This window comes from Scatophagus argus, chromosome 14 (genome assembly GCF_020382885.2).
Source record: "Scatophagus argus isolate fScaArg1 chromosome 14, fScaArg1.pri, whole genome shotgun sequence".
NCBI lineage: Eukaryota > Metazoa > Chordata > Actinopteri > Scatophagidae > Scatophagus > Scatophagus argus.
Genome location: NC_058506.1, coordinates 13,920,643 through 13,942,504, shown reverse-complemented (window position 1 = coordinate 13,942,504; position 21,862 = coordinate 13,920,643). Strand labels below are relative to the sequence as shown.

Here is a 21,862-nt window from a genome sequence, read left to right as displayed (position 1 = left end):
TTATATTTCTTAAACTTATAAAGCATATAAAAAAAGTTACAATCACTTGCTGGTAAAAGTGGAGCTAAATTTAAGCCTGATATCACAAATCTGTACATCATAGACACTTTCTACTTTCAGACCCGCCTTTTAGTAGTGTATTCTATGAAATTACTTGCAAGATATGTTTTATGTGTAAAATCTTTAATATTTAAAGTAACTATTGCTGCCAGTTAAGTACAAGGTGCAATATTTCTCTCTGAAATGTGGCTCCCAAGGATAGTGTCTCAAAGATTTAGCCCTTAAGTAAACGTACTTTGTTATGTTTCACCAGATCAGACATATTGAAAAAACATTATTTGCAAAAAAAAAAAAAAAAAAAAAATCTTTATTGTCTGAATGACAAAACAAAATGAAAAATAAATCACATCATGAATGCATGAGGCTTTCTGAAGTGCGTGTGTTGCTAGACATCTGGAGAGTCTAAGATAGAATGAATTAGTATCAACAACACAAAACAATGTAAGAAGAACTGAACTGCAATCCTAACAGGGCACATACCTCAGTCTCTTGTGACAGAAACAATACGCCACAGTGTGTTAGTTTAACAAAAGAAGAGGGGGTTAACTACAATGCAAATCACAACTTGACAAGCAGCGGGTTTAAACTTCATATAAAATCAAGTGCTCTTCAAAGGCTGCTGTCTCTCATGTAACGTTTCAATTCAGACAAATTCCTTCCCTGGTGTAGTGGATTTTGGTGCAGAATACTTTGCACCGTTATAGCGGCCTCCCCCTGACGGACACTGACAGCAGAGAAGAGCACCACCGATCAGCAGTAGTCCCGAAGCTCCCCAGCCCATGTATAAACACGCACCAAGCTCCCTCCTCTGGGCATCTGGAACCATGGGATTGTAGAAGTCCTTGATAATCGTGTTAGCAGGTAGAGACACGGTCACCAGACACAAAGCCCCGCTCAGGATGAAGAAAACACCAGCTGAGATGGCCACTCTGGCTTTTGCTGCCTTGTCTCCAATGCAGGTGGTGCATTTCCCTCCGACCACAGACAGCAGCAAGCCAAACAGAGCGAACAGGATGGCGATGACCACCATAGCTCGAGCCGCCTGGAGGTCCGGAGGCAGGGCCAGCAGGGAGTCGTAGACCTTGCACTGCATCTGACCCGTGCTCTGGACCACACAGGTCATCCACAGTCCTTCCCAGATGGCCTGAGCCACTACGATGTTGTTCCCAATAAAAGCGGACACCTTCCACAGCGGCAGCATACAGATCAGAATATTTCCGATCCATCCGAGCACTGCCAGCCCGACGCCCAGTATCTGCAGACCTAAAGATGCCATTGTAGTTTGCTGGTGCTCCTTCTCCTTGTTGTTCTGTCTCAGTACTTTGCTGGGCTGCAAACTAAAGGCTCTCCCACTTGGGGAAAGTTTTATATGACTCACAGATGCCCCAGAGCAGCCCCCCTCCTCTGGGTGGGCTTTGCCTTTATTCCTCAGATGTAAACATCCATCATGCTGCCTTTGAGTTCAGAGGTGTTTCTCTCCTACAAAGAGGCTCTATGGTTCCCCAGATCAGCTCTGAGAAATAAAAGGAGTTTAAACAGTGACGTTCAGTGAAAAGCTTCCCACAGTAAATGTCTGATTGCGTGAGGATGTGAAAAGCTGTTTTTACTCTTCATGGAACATCTCTAGGAATATCTTTCACATTTTCTGTTTAGTTGTATCTTTGTTCATTTTAATAGAGATGTTTGGCCCAGACAGATCAGCTGAGGCTCACTGACTAATCAGCACAGGTGGAGTCACTGATTGCTGCACATGGTCACAGAACATGAAATAAGGTGGTAAGCAGGTAGTCACTAATACACTTTTATGTTTGTGGGCATTTGGTTACTTGCATAATGTAGAACAGGAAATATTTTAAGCCTTGTTACATACTGCAGGATGTGCATAGTAAAAATAAACATGAAAATACATCCTACCTTGTCTTATTTGTCCTCATGGTTAAGATGAAAACCAAAGCTCTAAATTAACCAGTTCACAGATTAGTATTATCACATGCACATACAGTGACTTAAATGCGTATGTCACATAAGGAGATGTATTGAGACATTTACCCATATTTTAAATGCTTTTTATTTTTCAGTTTTCAAATTTCACAAATCAAGAGAAAAATAAGAAATAATCCAAAATTCTTTGAAGAACACAAAGGAAAGGAAATGAATGTGGAGGTATTTTAGGAAGGAAGACTCTTTCTAAAAAAGGCGAAGATTTTATATTTATTTGAAGCAAAACATTTGTTATATGCGTAGCTGCAGTTTCCTCACAATCCTTGGGACTAACTGATTGACCGCAGGTGTTTTCAATTTGAACATTTTTAAGCGACCACTCAGGGGAAACCACCACCTACCATGTGGGTATAAAAGCTGCAGTGCAGGTGAGAAACAAATTTCTGTATTTCACTGTTGGTGTGTTTGGTCGGTGTGAGACAAAAAAAAAATGGCTTCTGCAGGTCTTCAGATCCTGGGTATCTTTCTGGCTGCCATTGGCTTCATGGGAGACATCATCATTTGTGCATTGCCCATGTGGAAAGTCTCTGCTTTCATTGGGAACAACATTGTGACGGCGCAGATTTTCTGGGAGGGCCTGTGGATGAATTGTGTGAAGCAGAGCACTGGACAAATGCAATGCAAAGTCTATGACTCCATGCTGGCTCTTCCCCGTGACCTGCAGGCTGCCCGGGCCCTGGTTGTGATCTCCATTCTGGTCGTCTTCATGGGAATCCTGCTTGCCACCGCAGGGGGAAAGTGCACCAACTGTATTGAAGATGAGGCAGCCAAGAGCAAGGTGGCCATCGCTGCCGGGGTGTTCTTCATTGTTGGCGGCATCCTGTGCCTGATTCCTGTGAGTTGGTCTGCTAACGAGGTCATCAGGAACTTCTACAACCCCATTATGAGCGACGCACAGAGGAGGGAGCTTGGAGCATCGCTGTTCATCGGTTGGGGGTCGGCTGGACTCCTGCTCATTGGAGGGGCACTTCTCTGCTGTCAGTGTGAGCAGCGTAAGGACAGCAGATACTCTGTCAAATACTCTGCCCCACGCTCAGCTGCCAGCGGTGGAGCCTATGTTTAAAATGCCTGTAAGCAGCCTGAAAGATGCTCTGCTGTTCTCAGTCCAGGAAACTGGACTGAACTCTCAAAATCATGTTTTTATGGTCTTAACTTATCAAGGTTTTCTACTGATTATTTTAATAAATTCCATGTGATCACTAGATACTCTTGTTTGTGTGGTGATGGATAATGTCAGACAAAGATAATTAGATTTGGACTTGAAGCCTTAACTAGTGGATTTTTTTTTTTTTTTACCCCCTCAACACATCACTTGAGGCTTGAATTAAAGTATTCGGTTAGACTTAAGTCTTTTATTTTTTTAAAAATTCCATGATTTGATTTCAGGCCTTAGGATAAAAGCACAGGTGTTGGTTGTCTCCATGTTGTACTGACTAGTCCCCGTGAGCTAGCATGCATGACCCAAGACCCTGTCTGAAATCCTTGCCTCATCAATTCACTCATTTGATACTGAATTGCATTACAATCACACTGTGGTCATCTTGTATCAAACATTGTGGGATTTCCTTCTGCCATTGCAGTTTTTCAGAACTCTAGAACACAAACTAGGAGGACTAAAGCCATTTGAAGTTGAGGCTAAAAGTTAAAGTGGAAAAGTACACCCTGACTGAATACACATTTAACTGTTCTGAAATATTTGCTCAAAAAAACCCCCAAAAAACAAGCGTACTTTAGCGTAATATATTTTTAACACAGGTGATTTTTTTTTTTTTTTAATTTTGATCAAAGCATTTCATGGCTTAATCCATGCTAAAATGATTTCAGCTAACTGGTGAGTTGTTTTTAATTTTTGTTCAGTCATTTTGGTTCTTCAAAGGCATTTAAAGGTTATTTTTTTTCATCCTGGATTACATTTCTTAACATCCTTTTATTTTGAAATAAAGGCCACGTGAATGTAGAGTTGTAACCGTGTTTCAGTCCCACTGAGGGCTGATCAAATAATGGATGTTTTTCACAGCAGATACTGCAAACAGCATTATAAAGATGAAACTAAAAGTAGGCAGCGCTGAACAAACACCTTGTTCACACAGCCTGTTTCTCACCTAAAATGTTTTCAGAAACATATTTTAGTGTACTGAGCTACCAAACCAATGAAGAAGTTCAGATTACAACACACAGAGAGATTGTGAGGTTATTCTGTGTTCAGGATGCTGTTACTCCATTAAATATTTACGTAACAAAAGTGTTGTTTTCTGGTGAATATTAACTGAACAGGTGTTGATATATCCTAATTTCTTTACATGTACAAGTGTGTGTTTTTTCTAACTAAGTTCAGTGCAGTAATGAAACTGTTCATGTATTATATCTCAAATATGTGAGAGTTTACTTTTTCTTTCTTTTTTTGAATCCATTTAAAATTTGTGACGTATTTGTGTGTCACAAAGCAGTTTTTCATACATGGCTGCTCCTCCTACTTCATTCACAGTGAGCAGGAATCAGGACAAGCAGGAAACCTGATCCACAAACTAGCAGAGTCCCCTCCCTGTTCTTCCTTCACACGCCTGCAAGTGCAACACTATCACCAAAACACAACCCGAAGAGTTTGCAGCTTGTTCGACAAAATGATTCTCGGCTCAGGTGAATTTTGTTTCTGTCTCTGGCAAGCATAAACGTCTGGCTTGGATTTGCCTTTTTTGGGAGGGGCTAAAATGAGGACTCAGCTCGTTGGGGTGTGTTTGGCAATCATCGGCTTCCTTGGCACCATCCTTATCTGCGGACTGCCCATGTGGAAAGTGACGGCCTTTGTTGGGGCAAACATCATCACAGCTCAGGTCTTCTGGGAAGGTTTATGGATGAACTGTGTGATCCAGAGCACTGGTCACTCACAGTGTAAGGCCTATGACTCAGTTCTGGCCTTACCGCGAGATCTTCAGGCCTCCAGGGCTCTGATCTGTGTCTCCATTGCTGTCAGTGTGGTGGCCATCGGGCTGACTGTGGTGGGGGCTCACTGCACCAACTTCTACCGTGACGACTGGCTGACCAAAACTAATGTTGGCCTGGCCGGTGGCGTGGTGTTTATATTGGCAGGGCTCTCGTGTATTATACCTGTCAGCTGGTCAGCGTACAGCATCATCACAGGTTTCTACAACCCGCTGACCACCGAGGGGAGGAGGGGAGAACTCGGAGCTTCCATATATGTGGGCTGGGCATCTGGAGCTCTGCTCGTGATTGGAGGAGGGGTTTTGTGTAGCACTTACAGATTCAGGATGAGGAGAAGAGAGCGAAGAAGAGCAGACACAGTACCATCCATTAGTTACATGTTTTAGTTGTAAATATACAGAAATCTGTTTACTGTGATGGACTTTTTCTGTTTCTTTGTTTGAAGCTCATTTTTTAGCTTCGTCAATTGCACTATATTGGCATCTAACAACAAATCAGTTTCAAATCTGTGTAAAATATTAAATGTGTAGCACAGTGAAGTGTAGACTACAGTAACCTGCATCACGTCATGCACTGTTTATGATTCTTTTTAAACAGAAGAATTAGAAAATGAAGGTCTTTAAGCTAATAGTTGTATAATGTGATATTGCAGAATGTTAAGTGAAAAAAATCTGTTTGAGTTCATGTGTTTTAGTATGTAGAGTACAAAGTGTGAATTAACACCTTTAAACACCATCGATGTCATTTTCAGTCAGTGTTTTGTTTTTTTTTGTTTTTTTTTTTTACTGCCAGTGCAATTAGAAAATGTGTCTGTACTCTTTTAGACCTTTTTCTTTTAGGAATGTCAAAGGAAACTTTTAGGAACCTGAAGCAGAACAAAGCAAAGAAGTCAGTGAAATAAAACATTATTATTCCTCTCAGTCACACACAAGCTGTGAAAGAAATTGAATTGCGCTTGAAACAACTAAAATGTGTCAGTTCACTGGTAGACTTTTTCCATCTTGGTCTCAGTAATGAGCAATTGAACTGTATGTTTGCATATAAGCTGCCATATTAACTGAATGTATCATTTTATCCTCACAAGCCAATAAATCCTCTTTGTTTTTTGTACAGAGGTTCTCCATTTTTGTCTCTTATGTCTTATCTTTAAAACAACTGCAGAAAATTTATGCATTTAAAATTGTTTCTGGAGGTATCTGTTGCCAAAATAACTGAAACAACTTGCCTCTCTGAGAGCCTCGGTGCCCTGCATCAGCCAGTTCGTTGTGCATAAAAGCCTGAAAAACTTGATGTGGCTCTAGCTCAGAGGTGTTTGAATACCCTCTGTATGTGTACCTCACAGACTGCTTCTCCCTGGGCCACGTTTGCACATCTCTGTTTGTTTTTGTGTCATCTGACTACTTAACATAACTGCATAACATAACATCTGACAAGAGGATGTTATTCTCTACTTCAACAGAGACAGGACAAGAAAAATGCTTATTGTCTCTTCTGAAAGCCTTCCAAGAAATTTGAAAGATTGTACATTTTTCAGGAGTCACGCTGGATATTTTGGGGGAATTAATTTTTTGCTTTTTTCTTTTTTTGGTAATTGTGGTTCTAGTTTACTACTGCTTTACTGCATATTTTTTAAATGGTAGGGCAGGGAAGGCAGATCGGGGGCCTGGCACTGGTTCTGATGGGGATTTTAGGACTGTGTTTGGCATGTGGGCTGCCAATGTGGCGTGAAGCATCTTTTGTGGGAGCAAATGTTGTGACTGCACAATCGGTAAGTCGATATACAATGCTGAGCAAGTGACCTCACATACTACAAGTTAAACTTGATCATTTATAGCCTATGTATGCATTTAGCAACAAAACCACAGACTACATGAAATTTCATTAGAATGAAGAGATCATAAGAAGGTCAATGTGAATGTGTGAAAATACAACATCATGTAAATTTGCTGAGTTTAACGTTGGATTACCCTGACTCAGTCCTGCACCAAGACATAGAAAACTAAAAATTTTAAATTGAGTACTTTGCAGCATCACAGAGTTATAAGTTGTGCATATAATCTTTTTCTTATGACAGGACCAGATTTTTGCAGACCACCTCACCTACGTCAAGACGTAACCAATATCTTGTCCATCTTCTCTAAATCTCTCTCTGTCTCTGTATTAGGTGTGGGACGGTCTGTGGTTGCACTGTGTCATTCAGGCCACAGGTCAAATGCAGTGCAAGAGACACACCACGTCCACCACTATGACCTCGGACATCCAGGCTGGACGCGCCCTCACGTTGCTCTCTATCCTCGCCAGCCTCCTGGGCTTTATCGTCACCCTCCTCGGAGGGGGCGTGGCCAACTGTAGTGGCGCCCCACCTGACCCTTTAGAGCATCTGACCACTTCTTCTTCCAGAAAGAAGGTGCTGAAGTTATATTTATATCATGCAGATTTTGACCTCTGAAAGAAAACAGCATTGTAATATACATAGCAGCAAAGAGTTTTTACTATATGTTATTAATCCTGAAATGTTATCGTCGTCACAGTAATGAGAATGGAGGGCAGAGCTGGGTCAAATTAAAAAATGAGCTGTAAGCTTTTGATCCTGTTTGTAATATCTCATAGGAATATGTGTTATACAAATGAAAATAATGAAGCGGTTTGGATTTTGACACACTGTTCCTCTGCAAGACAGAGACTCAGAATTAGGTGAAAATGGAAGAACCACTGCAACGCCACCTTTGCCTCTTCAGTTCAGATTGTGCTGTAGTGGTACATATTACCAATTAGGTTATAGTTCTTCAAAGTACCACAAACTAATTGACATACAGGGTTTTTTTATGGTCTGGGGCCCAAGAGCAATTACCCTCAACCACATCAGCTGCATACATAAGCCGTTCAATCACAATTTACCTGACCTTGAGGATAATAAGTCTCAGTTAATTAACCTATTGATGATGGAAATCCCACACTGAAATTAAAGCAGAGACAGAAACCTTTCAGCAATAAACCCTTTTCTGCACGCTTTGATATGACTCTTAATGTTTAATCCGGTTATCCTCTGAAAAAGGGCCAAAATGTGTGTCCAACCTTTTTAGTGGGTGTAGATGCATGTCTGTGTGGAGTTTGAAAATCTCTGACTTTGGCGGTTCCTAGTGTTAAAAAGCCACTTTGGCAGATTTTTTTTATACTGCTTTCACCTTGATGGACTGATGGAAAAAAAAAACCTCAATGACACTGACATCATTTGTTTTTCCAGGCGTCTCTGCTGGGTGGAGCTTTGTGTATCCTGGCTGGTATCTTGTGCCTGGTTTCAGTCAGCTGGTCAGCAGCAGCAACCATCTCGGTCTACAATGACCCCTTGGTGACTGCGGCCCTGAAGAGGGAGGTGGGCTCATCCATCTACATAGGCTGGGCCTCCTCCCTGCTGCTCCTTCTTGGCGGTGTGCTGATCTGTGCTGTCTGCATGGAGAAAGAGAGATCCCAGCCTCCCTACTACTCCTACATGCCACACGGCACCAACACCACGTTCAACGATGGTTCATCCCGCACGACCACTCTGAGGTCTGATGCCATCAGATCAAACGACTCCAGGATGTTCGATCGTTATTCACAGAGGAGTATGGTAGGTCACGTAGTCCAGGTGGATGACTATAACTCTCTCAATAAAAATGGGTTTGGAAGGTACAATCAGCGTCAGGGGACAGAACCAGGAGACTTTGGGCTATAATCCATCAAACAGATCAGGGACACCAGACAAGGGGAAGGGCTTATTGAGGGGGATGAAGCCAAATCTGGTGCGTGACGTTCCCAGCAGAACCACAACAGAGCCGAGCGTTATGATATTACAACATGCCCTAAATCTGTATCACTGAAGTGAGAGTGACTCAATACATGAATCACGCAGATGTAAACTGTGGTCACTGATTGTTTCTTTTTACATGTTATTAAAACTTTCTTGGATTTACAATAATTCTGGTGGAGATCTGGGAGCTTCGGAATATACCAAATATGTCAAACTGTTGCTTCCTTTTATCTTTATCAAGATAAGAAACACATTCACATTTTGAAGTTTAATCTAATCTTCATTTCCTTATATATGAATATAGTAATCTCATGTCAAATTTAAAGATATTGAAAGAGGAAATTGATCACATTTAATCATCAGCACACAAAGTGCCAGTGTTTCAGATTTGTGCTCAAAGACAGTTTTACAGGACAGATGTCTGTTGGATGAGTATCTATGAGAGGGAGTTTCCCTGCAGTCATGTTGTGTGCATTCAGACCGACATGTCGTTACACTCTGCTGAGTGCTGCTGACATCGACTGACAGCAGTGTGGTGACTCTGGCTGCGTCCCTTCCAGAGCTTTTCATCTGTGTCAAACAGAAGAGTGCCTGTGTATTTTCATTCACTGTGAATGACTGTCACATTTTTCAGTGATACTGTAAGAACTCTGATTTCTTCAGAGGACGTTCTTGGGCATTTAAGTAGTGACTCAGTCTGGGTTTTGAAAATTGGATGAATAATAAATCAGAGTCGGATGGTCTCACATTTGAAATTAATCAAAAGTCATTTTCTCTCTGTGTCTCCATTATCTCTCTGTTGGATGGATTTATATGTTTTGTCACATATTTAGAGATATATTGTACTGTACTATACTATACTATACTTGCTTGTTACATACTACACTATTCTATACCATGTTATGTTTGATATTCTTGTTATTCTTGTAATGTTGTAGTAAAGTATATATATTGTTACACTATATTATTACATTTCACCCCATACTGTATCTTATATCCTATACTATTTCAAACTAGATTATACTTTGTTAGGGTAATATGTTATGCTGTCTTACACTGAATTATTTTTCTACATACAGACAAAGACTGAGTGTCATATTGTCTGTTATTTTGGTCTAAGCTGCTTAATGGACTGATGACACTGCTGTCACTTGAGCCTGTAACTTTGTCTTTAATTTCTCTTGTATGATTTCTGTTTTTTACTTCTACTCTTGTTTTAGTATATAAGTTTTTCTATTGTCTATTTTGTTCTTTCTGTATATCAGCACTTATTTCCCATCTTAATCAATTAAGCCTTATCTGAAAATAAAGCAGAAACCGACACTGAAACTACCTGTCATTGTTTGAGTGTTGATCACTTGGTACGTCCCCCTTTGCATGATTCGTATTGTCCAAGCAAATGCTGTACTGACTTCAGATGAATGCAGTAAATTAACCTCATAAATGTACAAAACAGCCGTGCTGCGTGTTGATGAGGAGCATAGGTCGTGTATGTGTTGTATTTGTGTGATTTCGTCCTTTTAGGGGTCTCTGGGTGGGTGCATCTCCGAAACTCCGCTCTCCTTTTTGTGGTGGGAGGCAATCTGGTCAGGTGAGATTTCTTAGCAAACCAGTTTCAACTACGAGGCAACACTGAAAACTCCTCCTCTGACTTCACCTTTATTAACGAGGGAACTTGTAAGCAAGGAAGCCACTGTCGACATCCTCTCTGAGTGGGCGATAACAGCCGCTGGCCGATCCTTTTGTCTCTCTCACTGATTAGTTACTCCAGCTCTCGGCAACATACAGTCTGACCTGTCTGAAGAGATCGACAGAACTTCAGGATGGTGTCTGGTGGAAGACAGATTCTGGGAATGGCCTTGGCCATCATCGGCTTTCTGGGGAGCATCATCATCTGTGCTCTCCCTACCTGGAAAGTCACAGCCTTCATTGGTGCCAACATCGTCACCTCTCAGGTGATCTGGGAGGGTTTGTGGATGAACTGCGTGACCCAGAGTACAGGCCAGATGCAGTGCAAGGTCTATGACTCTCTCTTGGCCTTACCTCAAGACCTGCAGGCTGCCAGAGCACTCGTTGTCATAGCCATCATTGTTGGGGTCTTTGGGATCCTTCTTGGCGTGGTCGGGGGCAAGTGCACCAACTTTGTGGAGGAAGAAAGGCAAAAGAGCAAAGTGGCCATCGCTTCTGGGATCGTCTTTATCATCGCAGGCCTCTTGGTGCTAATCCCCGTCTGCTGGACCGCCAACACCATCATTCGTGACTTCTACAACCCCATCCTGACCAACGCTCAGAGGAGGGAGCTGGGGGCCTCGCTTTACATCGGCTGGGGCGCCGCTGGGCTGCTGTTCCTGGGCGGAGGCCTCCTCTGCAGCTCCTGTCCCCCCAAAGATGAGAAGAACTACGACGTGAAGTACACCAAGGCTCGCTCTGTGGATAGCAGCAGGGCCTACGTTTAGATCTTTGGTGGGAAGCAGAATTGGGACAGAACGTTGAAAAGAGTTAAAAGTTTATGAAAATTCCACCATTTAGATTTACAATATCAAAAATACTATCAAAATAGAAAGTTTTGTTGTATGAGTGTGTAACTGAGACATGTTTTAGTCTTGAAAACATCTTTCTAGAAACTTATATGATACAAACGTGCAGTGTTTTGATTCTCGATATGCGTACATACAGTGTTTTGCATTTTTTACACCGTCATGGACACTTTAACACAGTTTTCCTTATAAGTTTCATTCGTGTTGTTTATTAGTCCAACATACTAAGCATGTTCTGCATGACATAGGAGATTCATGTATGTTAAAAACCGCTATGTGAGACAAATTGAGCAATGGCTCTTCTTTCTTGATCAAACTAGTTGAATATTGATGATTATGTGACTGATTCACATAAGCAGTTTGAATGGACTTTTCCCTTACTGATGTTCTTTCTGTTTGTATTGTTTTTTTTTTCTTTTTATATTACTGTATGACAATAAAATGTTGGTCATTTGTAAGACACATACTTGTGGGCGTGTGAGATTATGTTTCTATTGAATGTTTTTCCATCTCTTCATGGAGGCATTTGGTTTTTGAAAAAGGAGAGCAGCTACTGTGATGGCGAACGCTGCCAGACTCACTGAACACAGGATCTGGTTTTTCTAGTACACGAAAAAATCTTTACAAACAGGTTGTGCGACACTGCGCGGCCGTCCTGTCAAAGAAAAAGACTGAGTAATGACTGCATGCTTCTGTGTTTTGAATTTCAATGTATGCATGCAGTATTCCCTCTTATTATCCAAGAAGACTGGTCAGGTATGCAAACTTTTGCACAAGAGGAACAGAAAGAGATTGAATATTCAGTTTGTCATAATGCTGTGGAAAATGAGGAATGGAAACAAAAAGTATCCCTCTGAACTTTACAAGGACAGCAAGATTAAAGATTATTTTGAGCCTGATTAAAAGGTTAGGTTGTGTGTGAGTATATGCGTGAGTGTGTGCATGTGTGAGAAATGGCTGAGGTGGGGGTTGCATGTTTCAAACAGGTTTTTCTGTGCAGTAGCTCCTGTTAGAATGAAACCGGTTTTCTCCCAGGAGATTGTGTTTCGCATCGTTCTCCTTTTGTTATGCGAATAAATTCTGCAGACGCACATTTACTCTCATTCACATGTACCATATTGCCAGAGGATGTTTTCACACACACACACACACACACACATTGACTTCACACATGCAGATTCATTTTGTTTTTCAACTTTCAATCCAATCTAGTGTTTCTGCAATAGGATCAAGATGTGTGATTGAATAAAGACAAAGATACATCACACGAGTCTCCTTCATCTTATACACAAGTTTAATGCCCAGAGGTCTGTCATTCTTTCTGCTTTATCAAAGCTTGCTGAAATTATTTTGTCCAACATAATCTTGTCAGATAAAGATAATAAGAGAGGGAACTGATGATGTCACAGCTATCTCTCTCTCTCTCTCTCTCTCTCTCTCTCTCTCTCTCTGTTTTTCTGTCAACCTCCTCCCCTTTCTTTTCCCAAAAGAGTAGGTGTGGCGCAGCAGCTACACCTGGCCAGTAGCAGATAGACAGCCACTCAGGTGACAGAAAAGACAGAACACTCAGGTGGAGAAATAAAGAGAGAAAAGAGAGAGAAGGAGAAGACAACATGAGAAGGGTGAGAATGAGGGAAAAGCATGCTGTAAACAAATGAACTGAGGCTGAAGTGAAGCTCACTTGGAGTCAAACTAAAAGCTACCGGAGGCTGGACGGGCAACTGCAATAGTCAGCTAGAGCTCTGTATTCCTGGGACACTTCACAACTTTGCAACAATGGTGAGAAAGAAATAATTGATGTAAGGCACAAGGAGGCATTTCAAAACAGCAACATCACATGCTGACAAAGACTGACAAAGGAAAGCTCACAGAGAGAGATACAAGAGAAGAGAGAAGTGACCAGAGAGACGAGGAGTGACAACAAAAAGAATAAAAACATTGCAGCACTTTTCAGAGGACTGTGAGGATTTTTCGAGCAGTTCCTCCACTTGCACGTCATGGCTTCCATGGGGATGCAGATGCTGGCCAGCGCCTTGTGCCTTCTAGGTTGGGTAGGGGTCATCGTCAGCTGCATGCTGCCCATGTGGCGGGTCACGGCCTTCGTGGGCAGCACCATCGTCACCTCCCAGACTATTTGGGAGGGCATCTGGATGACCTGTGTGGTCCAGAGCACAGGACAGATCCAGTGTAAACCTTATGAGTCTCTCCTTGCTCTCAGCGCAGACCTGCAGGCCGCCAGGGCTCTCACTGTCCTCGCCATCACTGTCGGCGGCATGGGCCTCATTTTGGCCTTCATTGGAGGAAAGTGCACTCGCTTTTTGGATGAAGAAGGTGGAGGGGTTAAGGGCAAGGTGGCTGTAGCAGCAGGGGCAGTGTTGATTGCCACAGGGTTGCTGTGTTTGATTCCCACCTCGTGGGCAGCAGGAGCTGTTGTGAGGAAGTTCTACAGTGCCTCCATTGATGCTCAGCGGAGGGAGATCGGAGCCTGTCTCTACATCGGCTGGGGAGCGTCCATACTGCTTATTCTGGGAGGGGGTTTGTTCATCAGCTCAACATGCCCCATCAAAGCCCACGACACAGACAAGAGCCCATCTGTCCGCTACCTGGTGGTCCGCTCCTCCAACAGGTCCACCCAGGCAGGTTCTCATCGCGGCAGAGTGCCACCAGCAAAGTCTCAGCCAGTTTCAGCTGTGTTGTCCAGGGCTCAAAGCTACGAGGGACCATCAGCAAAGTCTCAGCCATACACAAAGCCTCCCTGGGAGGAAGGGCCTGAGCAGGGTTCAACGCAGCAGTCAGAAAAATCATGGGCACCATCAACGAAGTCTCAGCTGAATAGACCGGAGTCGGTAAAATCTGAACACAGTGAGGCACCTTCTACAAAGTCTCAGCTGAAACAAGCAGAAATGAGAGAGAATTTAGCAGTTGAGAGTGAAAATGAGGATGCCTCCTCAAACCCAGCGAGAACATACCTGTAATGTGGACACACACACACACACACAAAAGCAACTAGTTATTTAAAAGTGGAAGTTCACTCATTTTCTAAATGTTTACCACACTGAAGTTAAGTATATTTCTCAATATGCAGATGAATAGCACATTTCATATGCTACGTTGCTATTTCATAAACAAATGAAGTCCAGGGGTAAGTGAAGTATGCCATTGTTGTCTTCTTCTTGAAAAATGAACTTACGGTAACTAGTTTCATCTTTTTTCCTTCACTGTTTAAATGCACTAACAGAGGATGAATCCTTCCAAAGAAAGAGTTTGACCTCTTTTTGACTACCCTGTTTCTGCTGGACACACAGCAACCTGAATTCAACATGAAGTCATGAAGCAGCTTGAAGCAGCTGTGGATTTTAGCTTATTTCTCCTGATTACTTTAAAACGATAGCGTTACAGTTTTTAATTAAAGTATGTGTTGATTTTATAAGGTCTACAGCCACGAAAACCTCCACTTTACGTCGTATACAAAACTGTCAGGGGTTTCTGTAACTGTGAAATGTAATTTTCTGTGTATTTTATTTGAACAGGTAATACTGAAAGATATTTGTATGTTTGCCTTTCAATAAATGACTGCAATTTGTTGAAGCAAGTCATGGTCTTTTTTCACTAAATGTATCAAATATGCCAACACGTCAGACACGAGCTGAAAACAGCCTTTCCTTTAATGTTTACAGCATTTACCTGGACTTTCAGTCCTCCTGGCTATTAACATCCACAGGACAAACTGGTTTGACAGAGAGTGTGGTTACAGCGACAGCATACATTGTTAGGGGAGGGAGACTCTCTGTGTTTGTTGAAGATTCAGACTCAGTTTCAGTCAGTCATTTGTGAATGGAACATGTGTCATTTTGGTTTTGCTTATTCAAATTGCATCATTTAGCTTTTCATAATCTAATGCTGCCAGCTCAAAATGCAAAATATGCAAGCTTTACTTTAAAGAAGACATTATGTTTAGGATAGATACACAGCATGGATTGACTTAAACTTGTGAAATTATGTTTGATATAAATGATATATTAAATGAATACATACTTGATGAGGAAAAAAATATTAAGTATTAATATTATGAGTACTGAACCAGTAGAAAAATAAAATGGAGTAAGACAAAAAATCAAAACTTTTAGGAGGGGAAAATACTCAGACATATTTGGTAATGTTCGTATGTGTACTTAAATTAAAGTCCTGTGGGTTTGAACAATGTTTGGCTGTGGAGCATGGCTAAACTTAAAGTGTCAGGCCTGATCTTCGTGCTCGTCGCGGTCTTCTGTAAAACACTGCCCTCTTGTGGACAAAGGCTGGAATAGTCAAAGCAAGTTCTGCTTTTGCAAGATCTCCTAGAGTTTAAACAGCTCCGGTTATTTCGCTTAAACTTTCTACTTCCATGTCTGTGCTTTTCTCCACGCTCTGCTCACTGGTTTCAAGTGTGCAGGAGTCAAGCAGGAGAAGAAGATGTCACTTCTGTGCACCAATCAGAATTGAGCAACATTTGGATCTGGCTACAGTTGGTGGGCTATTACCGCCACTGTCAGTCAAATCTGCTCAAACCACATTTTTGCTGAACTCTTAAACATAAAATAAAAATACCCAACACACTTAACAAAAAAGCACACTACAGTTATTTTTGTATTAACATTTAATTTTTCTATGTGTGTGTGTGTGTGTGTGTGAAAAAAATGTCTCAAAGTGGATCGCCAGGAGGGGAACAACAAACTCTTTATACAAGTATAGTTTAGTTCTTCTATCTTTCTTTTTTTTTCTTTAAGAGGACTCAAAAGGAAAAAGTCAACTTTTTACATACCATCATACTATTAAATTTGCAAAATATAGCAATAATTTATTACATTTTATCAGTTCATGTAGTGTATCAGTAAAACCTCACCAAGTTAACATTGGTGCACTTGATGGAACTGTCTCATGTAAAGCTTCTATATGCAAACCTACACGATACAATAACAAATAGAATCCAAAACGTTCAGTGGATCTTTGATTTATTTAAATGTTGTTTTCAGCTGACAACATGAGGGATGTCGGGTCCAGAAGTGATACAAGCAGTAAATGTATAGATGTTGATACTGGTTGCAGCCATACTGAGGTATGTCAGCATTTTCCAAAGAATCACAGTGTAGCCACTAACAACAGGGTTTGTCACAAATCAATTACACAGCACCCTAAGCAACTTCCTCACAGTGTTAAGAGAAGGGAGCCACTCAATGTGCTGTAATTACTTCCATCATCATAGAGAGAAAATCCTGTTGGGAGAACCAGGTGAATTTCATCTCCTGCCATCAGCTCCAAGACAACGGAGTTAGAGAAATGCTCAAGGCCTATATTTTCATTTATCTCCCAATTAAACATAATCTGCTGGTTATTCTTGTACATTTGTACACCTATAGCACCAGCTTGGTATCCGCAAGCAGTGAACTGGAGATAGTAGACCCCTTTGACTGGTGCTGTGAAGAAACCTACAGAGTAAGAGAAGAAAATGAAAAACTAACAAATGATTTTTGTAGATTTACATGATCACACATACTCATGTGAGGGGCAGTATGTTACCTGTTGCTGGATTGTAGGCATTGCCGATGTTGGTGAAGACCTTGCTGTATTTCAGGATGATGTCTGTGTTGTATGGTCCAACATTTCCTGCATAACTCAGAGCTGTGTAAAAGGCCACCTTTGGTTTTTCTTTGAGCACAACAAAAGCAAATGTATGTCATTAAACAGCCTGGACAAAATAATGTGTTTGTATCAATGAGCAGAAACAATTATCACCTGCAATTTCTCTCTCCAACTGGTCAATCCTGGACTTGCTGACTAGAAGTTCGCTCTCACTGCTATTCAGTCTGGTCTGCAAGTCTAAAGTCAATGCAATGACAGTGAATTACAGATTCCCTTGATATGTGTTGTAATTTGGCAAAGTTGTGTTTGATTTACTTCTGCTCACTGTGCATCAAACTTTACTACTACAACTACTATAGACTGAAATATGTCCAAAACTGTTGGACGGTTATCAGGAAATGCATGTTCATGTCCCACTCAGCAGGTGCAAATTTTGGGCACTTTGGTATTTGGTCCTTTTGGCTAAACTGTGTCCATACGCAAAGTTTACAAGAGGTTAAAATTATAGAACAGACAATAACAAACCACGAAATGTATGAAACCATCAAGTTTGTCAGTGAAATACCTGCATTCTCTTTTTCTAGGTCACTTGTTTTGCTCTCAGTTGCAGTCAGCCTGGTTTCCAAAGTTATCAGTTCGGTAGCTTGGACTGAGAAACAGAAGGAGGCCAAATTGTTTCTGAATGCTTCAAAACATTTCTAAAGCAAACCCCCCCCCAAAAAACAAACAAACAAAAAAAAAACAACACAACAAGGTCTGTTGTATGTTTTATGAAATGTAGCTAAATTATCCATAGCATGTTGATTTCTAAAGCTTTATCCTTGAACACCTCACCTCATCAACACCCAACAGGATGAATAACCAGTCCGTACCAGAATTCTCTTTCTGCAGAAGCTGCAGGTGCAGCTTGGTGACCAACAGCTCAGCCTTCAGGTCATCCACCTGACTCTCGCTGTCCTCCACTCTGGCCTCCAAGTTTCCCAACTCCACTTTGAGCTCCACCACCATGTCTCTCAGCGTCCTCACCTCCGCCCAGATGTCAGGGGTGGTTTGCTCTGCGGTCTGCTCGGTCGATTCCTCAGCTGCACCTCTTGGAGTTGTCTTCTGAAACTCGCTGAGCTCACCCACCTCACCGAGGCCTCCACCCTCCGCCTGAACCCCTGACCCACACAGAGTGAGCAGCAACGACAGGGAACCGAGAACAACCCTCACTGACCAGCCACGCATCTTTGTGGACGTAGAGTTAGTCTGTCTTATATAGTCTCCAAACTTCAGCTGGCTTAATGAATGGGAAAAACAGCAAGTGTTTTTTTATTTGACAGTTTGATTAAAGGCCTCAGATAATTCAATATGATCTCTGTGCTGGTGAGAAAATACAAGCTGAGGAGGAGGGACATGTGACTACGATACTCTCTCATGTAGTCACAGCTGTGCATACACTGTGTTTACTAATACACACACACAAACACTCAGCGAAACACGCTTATCTTATGGCCTTTCAGTGTGGCTGAGGGTTGCCTGATTAAATTCGGTGAAAAGAAAAAGTAAAGAAAAGTAAAGACTTTTTTACTCGTTCAGAATTATTTATTAATCACTGAATCCAAGAGCAAGTTAGCATTTGTTCTCTTCAGTCCTCTATTGGCAACCAAACAATTTAATGATGTAAATCTGCACATTAAGATGGACCACAAGCCTCAACCTGCAGACTATGGCAGAAAGAGGTTCAGCGGTACTGCTCACTGAAACTCGGTTCTCAGGACTGTTGTCAGTTAATCTTATATGCACTGACCTGACAGGAAGGAGTGTCATGTCTGTGGTCATTCTGTGGCAGACAACTCTGTGATGAACTGTGGCAAATGATGTGGATGACAGCACCAAAGTGCATGACAGAGTATTTAATGTGCTCATTTGTGACCCACAGCCATCAAACTGTACGTCAGGAAGTGTGGAAACAGTCAGCAGCATCCCCACAAACTGTATTGTGTTTTTACAGGTTGTACCATCTTATGTTATTCTTTTAATTTCTATGGGAGCTTCATAGTATTGTATTATTTCTCATAGTGTGTGCATGTTACACAGGCTGAGCATGTGTTTTATATATAATACAACATACTGCAATATATTGCTATGTACACATACTTTTGTAAATATATTTTTTTGTGACTTTACATCGTCAGCATTTGTTTACTTCAGTATTAATATTTATTTAGCCATTCAAAATATTTTCATTTAACAATACTCTTTACGCTTTAATGGCTTTAAATACAAAATGAGTGACTGTCAGTTATCTGAATCTTTGTACTGAGGGTCATGATTCATGATCTCATGACTTCTGAAGTAGCCTGTGTGTCGGATTAATGCAAAAATTAAAGCACTAAAAAAAACCAGAAAAACAAATGACAAATTACACCTTCACAGTTCTCATGTTTATGCAGTCATTTCCTGCTCAGACGACTGAACTGCGTGTCAACAAGTCATGATACATCTGTAGAAATATGAAATGGTTGATGAGGAGGACAACAACAGATATTAACTTCTCTACCACTTGCCTTTGTGTGACACACAAATTATTAAATACAAAACTGAACCACTTAGCCATGAACATTTCAAGTGTTATATAGTTTAGCTATAGTTTCTTATAGAGGTACACAGCACCAGGTATGTAGCCGTCCTCCTGCTCTGACACAGCTCTCTCCCACTCCTCCACCTCAGTGACCTCCACACACGTCCACAGCCCCTCTTCCTCCATCCGCTTGAGCTCACGCGCCAGGGCGACTTTGTATTCCACGTTGTCATGGTTACTTCTGGTTGTCATGCAAACGTAGCCACCTGGTGTGAGATAGGTGACAATGGGGTGGTGCAGTTGATTGTTTAAAATACACCCAGAATAAAGAGGAACTGATTCATAACCAAAGACCAGAGCAGCAGTTGAGAACCTATTCTCACCTGGTTTGGCGGACTTGCACAACTCTCTTACCACGTCCACTGGGACCTGACCAACGCTCAGAGCTCCAACGATCACAACCACGTCAAACAAACCTACAGGAGGTGAAGGTGGAGAAGTAGTATAAATATTTCGAACAAAGACAATCAATCTGAACACAAATAGTGAATAAACTGAGGATCATGTGCTCAATCACGATAATCCCTGTAAAACAATGAAATATTAAAGTACCCCACTGGGCAGGTAGCTGCTCCTCTCCCAGCAGGCACTGCTTCAGGTCCTGGTACAATCCACTCTCTCTGGCCAACTCCAGCATAACCTCGCTTCCATCAACACCCACAAAACGTCCAAATCCATGTGTCTTCAGCTAAACAACAGATTTGGTCATCGATCAGTCGTACACGATGGGTGATTCAAAGCTTTGTGCTGTTCTGAGTCGCAAGTCCAAGAGAGTTAAAACTTACAAGTATTCCAAGTATGGAATTACTTTATCTTGTAAACTGAAACAAGTCAGACATCAACACAAATTAATTTAGTTTTCCTTTGGACAGAGTTTCATCCACGCAAGGTTTTGTTGTCTATCTTGTGACTTCACCTGTTTGGCCACCAGTCCTGTACCACAGGCCACATCCAACACGACAGCCGCCTCGCGATCGCTGCTAAAATGGGAGGAGATGCTGTTCGCTGCCAGACTTGGTGCACGGTAGTCGAGAACAGCCACATCCTATTCAAACGAGTTGCAAGTATGGATGAAAAAGGCAAACGTGAACAGATCTGATTATGATTATTAACTGTGTATAAAAACAACTCATCATATTATCACATGTACACCGCTGAAGCCATTTTTACTTCATAAAACACACAGATACAGAGTGACATAATGTTATATATGTTTTCTCACCTGATCATAGTTCTCTGCCCAGGAGTTGTAGAAGTTGACCTTTTCTGTTGGTGTGGAGCTCTCATGAGCTGATAAAATAACCGCTTTCACTTTTTCAAACGTGTTAGTGACAGCTGACATAATATACAAACCTATTCATCAGAAGAAAGAGGCAGAGACACTGTAGTCAAATGGTAATAACAGCAGATGGCAGAACATTTATTATAGATTGTAAGTTTAAGTGGCAGTGAAACTTAAAGCTCAGTCAGTCTTACTTAACTGGTGATCCTACGAATACAGCTGATCACAATACATTCTGGTTTTGATATGGTTTTACAGTGATTTATTTTATGATTCCTTGTGTAGTTAAAGAAAGCTGAAAATCTGGCGATCTAAAATAAATTCTTTTCGGTAGTTTTATTTCAATTGTTTCACTAACCATAATATTAATCAAATATGGAATATATTTGACACGCTGTGCAGCTATTACACGGAAAGCCACTGTTCAGTTGTATTTGCTTATGTCTGTTATTGAATAACAATAACTTACCGGTACTTGGGAGTTTAAATTACAGTGTTTGGCAGACACGGCTTGTCCGACCTTTACTATAAAAATATACAACCTGCCTGTACAACCACTTATTACCCAAGAGGCAACCAGTAGATGCACGATCTGACAGATTTACCTACAGTAGCCTCACTGTTTTTTTCTGGCTTATTATTTTTCAGAAGTTCACAATCGATAATCAAGTTTGCTCCCAACTTTAGTGAAACAGCATCAATACTTGCTGTGCAAAATGGACCCGGAAGTGACAGCAGCAGGCATATGGCAGCAGCAATATTGGTTATTTGTTCCCTCAGCTAAGACTGGCAGGGGGAAGAATACTTATTCCCTTCTCACATAAAGCTTTTGCCCTCTTACATGCCTGTACATTTTGTTACCTACTTTTAGTTTTATGTAACCAGTAGCTAGACAGATAATTTTGGTCCAGTTTGGATTAGGAGTCCCTACTTCAGTATTCCATATACGCCGCTCCACCAAAGTGTCCAATGTCCGATAACCCTGAAGGAGTCATTTGTGCTTCCAAATT

General features: G+C 41.4%; 7 protein-coding genes across 9 annotated transcripts; 4 read left to right on the top strand and 3 right to left on the bottom strand.

Moving 5' to 3' along the window:
- Nucleotides 1-164: 164 nt before the first annotated feature.
- On the bottom strand, nucleotides 165-1,845 carry LOC124070235 (claudin-like protein ZF-A89). Its single transcript, XM_046409935.1, has one exon. It carries the CDS (start codon nucleotides 1,334-1,336, stop codon nucleotides 704-706), a length of 633 nt encoding a protein of 210 aa, XP_046265891.1. The 5' UTR covers nucleotides 1,337-1,845; the 3' UTR covers nucleotides 165-703.
- Nucleotides 1,846-2,435: 590 nt separating this feature from the next.
- LOC124070233 (claudin-like protein ZF-A89) lies at nucleotides 2,436-3,263 on the top strand. Its single transcript, XM_046409931.1, has one exon. The coding sequence runs from the start codon at nucleotides 2,492-2,494 to the stop codon at nucleotides 3,122-3,124; it is 633 nt and encodes a 210-aa protein (XP_046265887.1). The 5' UTR covers nucleotides 2,436-2,491; the 3' UTR covers nucleotides 3,125-3,263.
- A 1,202-nt stretch (nucleotides 3,264-4,465) lies between these two features.
- LOC124070236 (claudin-4) lies at nucleotides 4,466-6,111 on the top strand. The gene has a single exon (XM_046409936.1). It carries the CDS (start codon nucleotides 4,770-4,772, stop codon nucleotides 5,385-5,387), a length of 618 nt encoding a protein of 205 aa, XP_046265892.1. The 5' UTR covers nucleotides 4,466-4,769; the 3' UTR covers nucleotides 5,388-6,111.
- Nucleotides 6,112-6,217: 106 nt separating this feature from the next.
- On the top strand, nucleotides 6,218-10,112 carry LOC124070231 (claudin-4-like). The gene is made up of 3 exons (XM_046409930.1): nucleotides 6,218-6,769; nucleotides 7,166-7,408; nucleotides 8,246-10,112. Exons 1-3 carry the CDS (start codon nucleotides 6,635-6,637, stop codon nucleotides 8,714-8,716), a joined length of 849 nt encoding a protein of 282 aa, XP_046265886.1. The 5' UTR covers nucleotides 6,218-6,634; the 3' UTR covers nucleotides 8,717-10,112.
- A 357-nt stretch (nucleotides 10,113-10,469) lies between these two features.
- LOC124070370 lies at nucleotides 10,470-14,920 on the top strand. The gene is made up of 2 exons (XM_046410231.1): nucleotides 10,470-11,109; nucleotides 13,323-14,920. Exons 1-2 carry the CDS (start codon nucleotides 10,615-10,617, stop codon nucleotides 14,301-14,303), a joined length of 1,476 nt encoding a protein of 491 aa, XP_046266187.1. The 5' UTR covers nucleotides 10,470-10,614; the 3' UTR covers nucleotides 14,304-14,920.
- Nucleotides 14,921-16,512: 1,592 nt separating this feature from the next.
- Nucleotides 16,513-18,174, bottom strand: LOC124071064. The gene is made up of 5 exons (XM_046411497.1): nucleotides 17,820-18,174; nucleotides 17,513-17,596; nucleotides 17,101-17,184; nucleotides 16,885-17,013; nucleotides 16,513-16,793 (listed from the first exon to the last, which is right to left on the bottom strand). The coding sequence occupies exons 1-5, from the start codon at nucleotides 18,172-18,174 to the stop codon at nucleotides 16,513-16,515; spliced, it is 933 nt and encodes a 310-aa protein (XP_046267453.1).
- A 1,181-nt stretch (nucleotides 18,175-19,355) lies between these two features.
- Nucleotides 19,356-21,843, bottom strand: mettl27 (methyltransferase like 27). Of its 3 annotated transcripts, none has more exons than XM_046410226.1 (6): nucleotides 21,784-21,802; nucleotides 20,793-20,923; nucleotides 20,487-20,615; nucleotides 20,123-20,258; nucleotides 19,894-19,986; nucleotides 19,356-19,776 (listed from the first exon to the last, which is right to left on the bottom strand). In XM_046410226.1, exons 2-6 carry the CDS (start codon nucleotides 20,910-20,912, stop codon nucleotides 19,574-19,576), a joined length of 681 nt encoding a protein of 226 aa, XP_046266182.1. In that variant the 5' UTR covers nucleotides 20,913-20,923; nucleotides 21,784-21,802; the 3' UTR covers nucleotides 19,356-19,573. The 3 variants fall into 3 exon arrangements, with proteins under 3 accessions (XP_046266182.1, XP_046266181.1, XP_046266180.1); XM_046410225.1 differs by having other exon boundaries at nucleotides 19,357-19,776; nucleotides 21,718-21,843; XM_046410224.1 differs by lacking the exon at nucleotides 21,784-21,802 and adding an exon at nucleotides 21,322-21,699 and having other exon boundaries at nucleotides 19,357-19,776.
- Nucleotides 21,844-21,862: the final 19 nt, after the last annotated feature.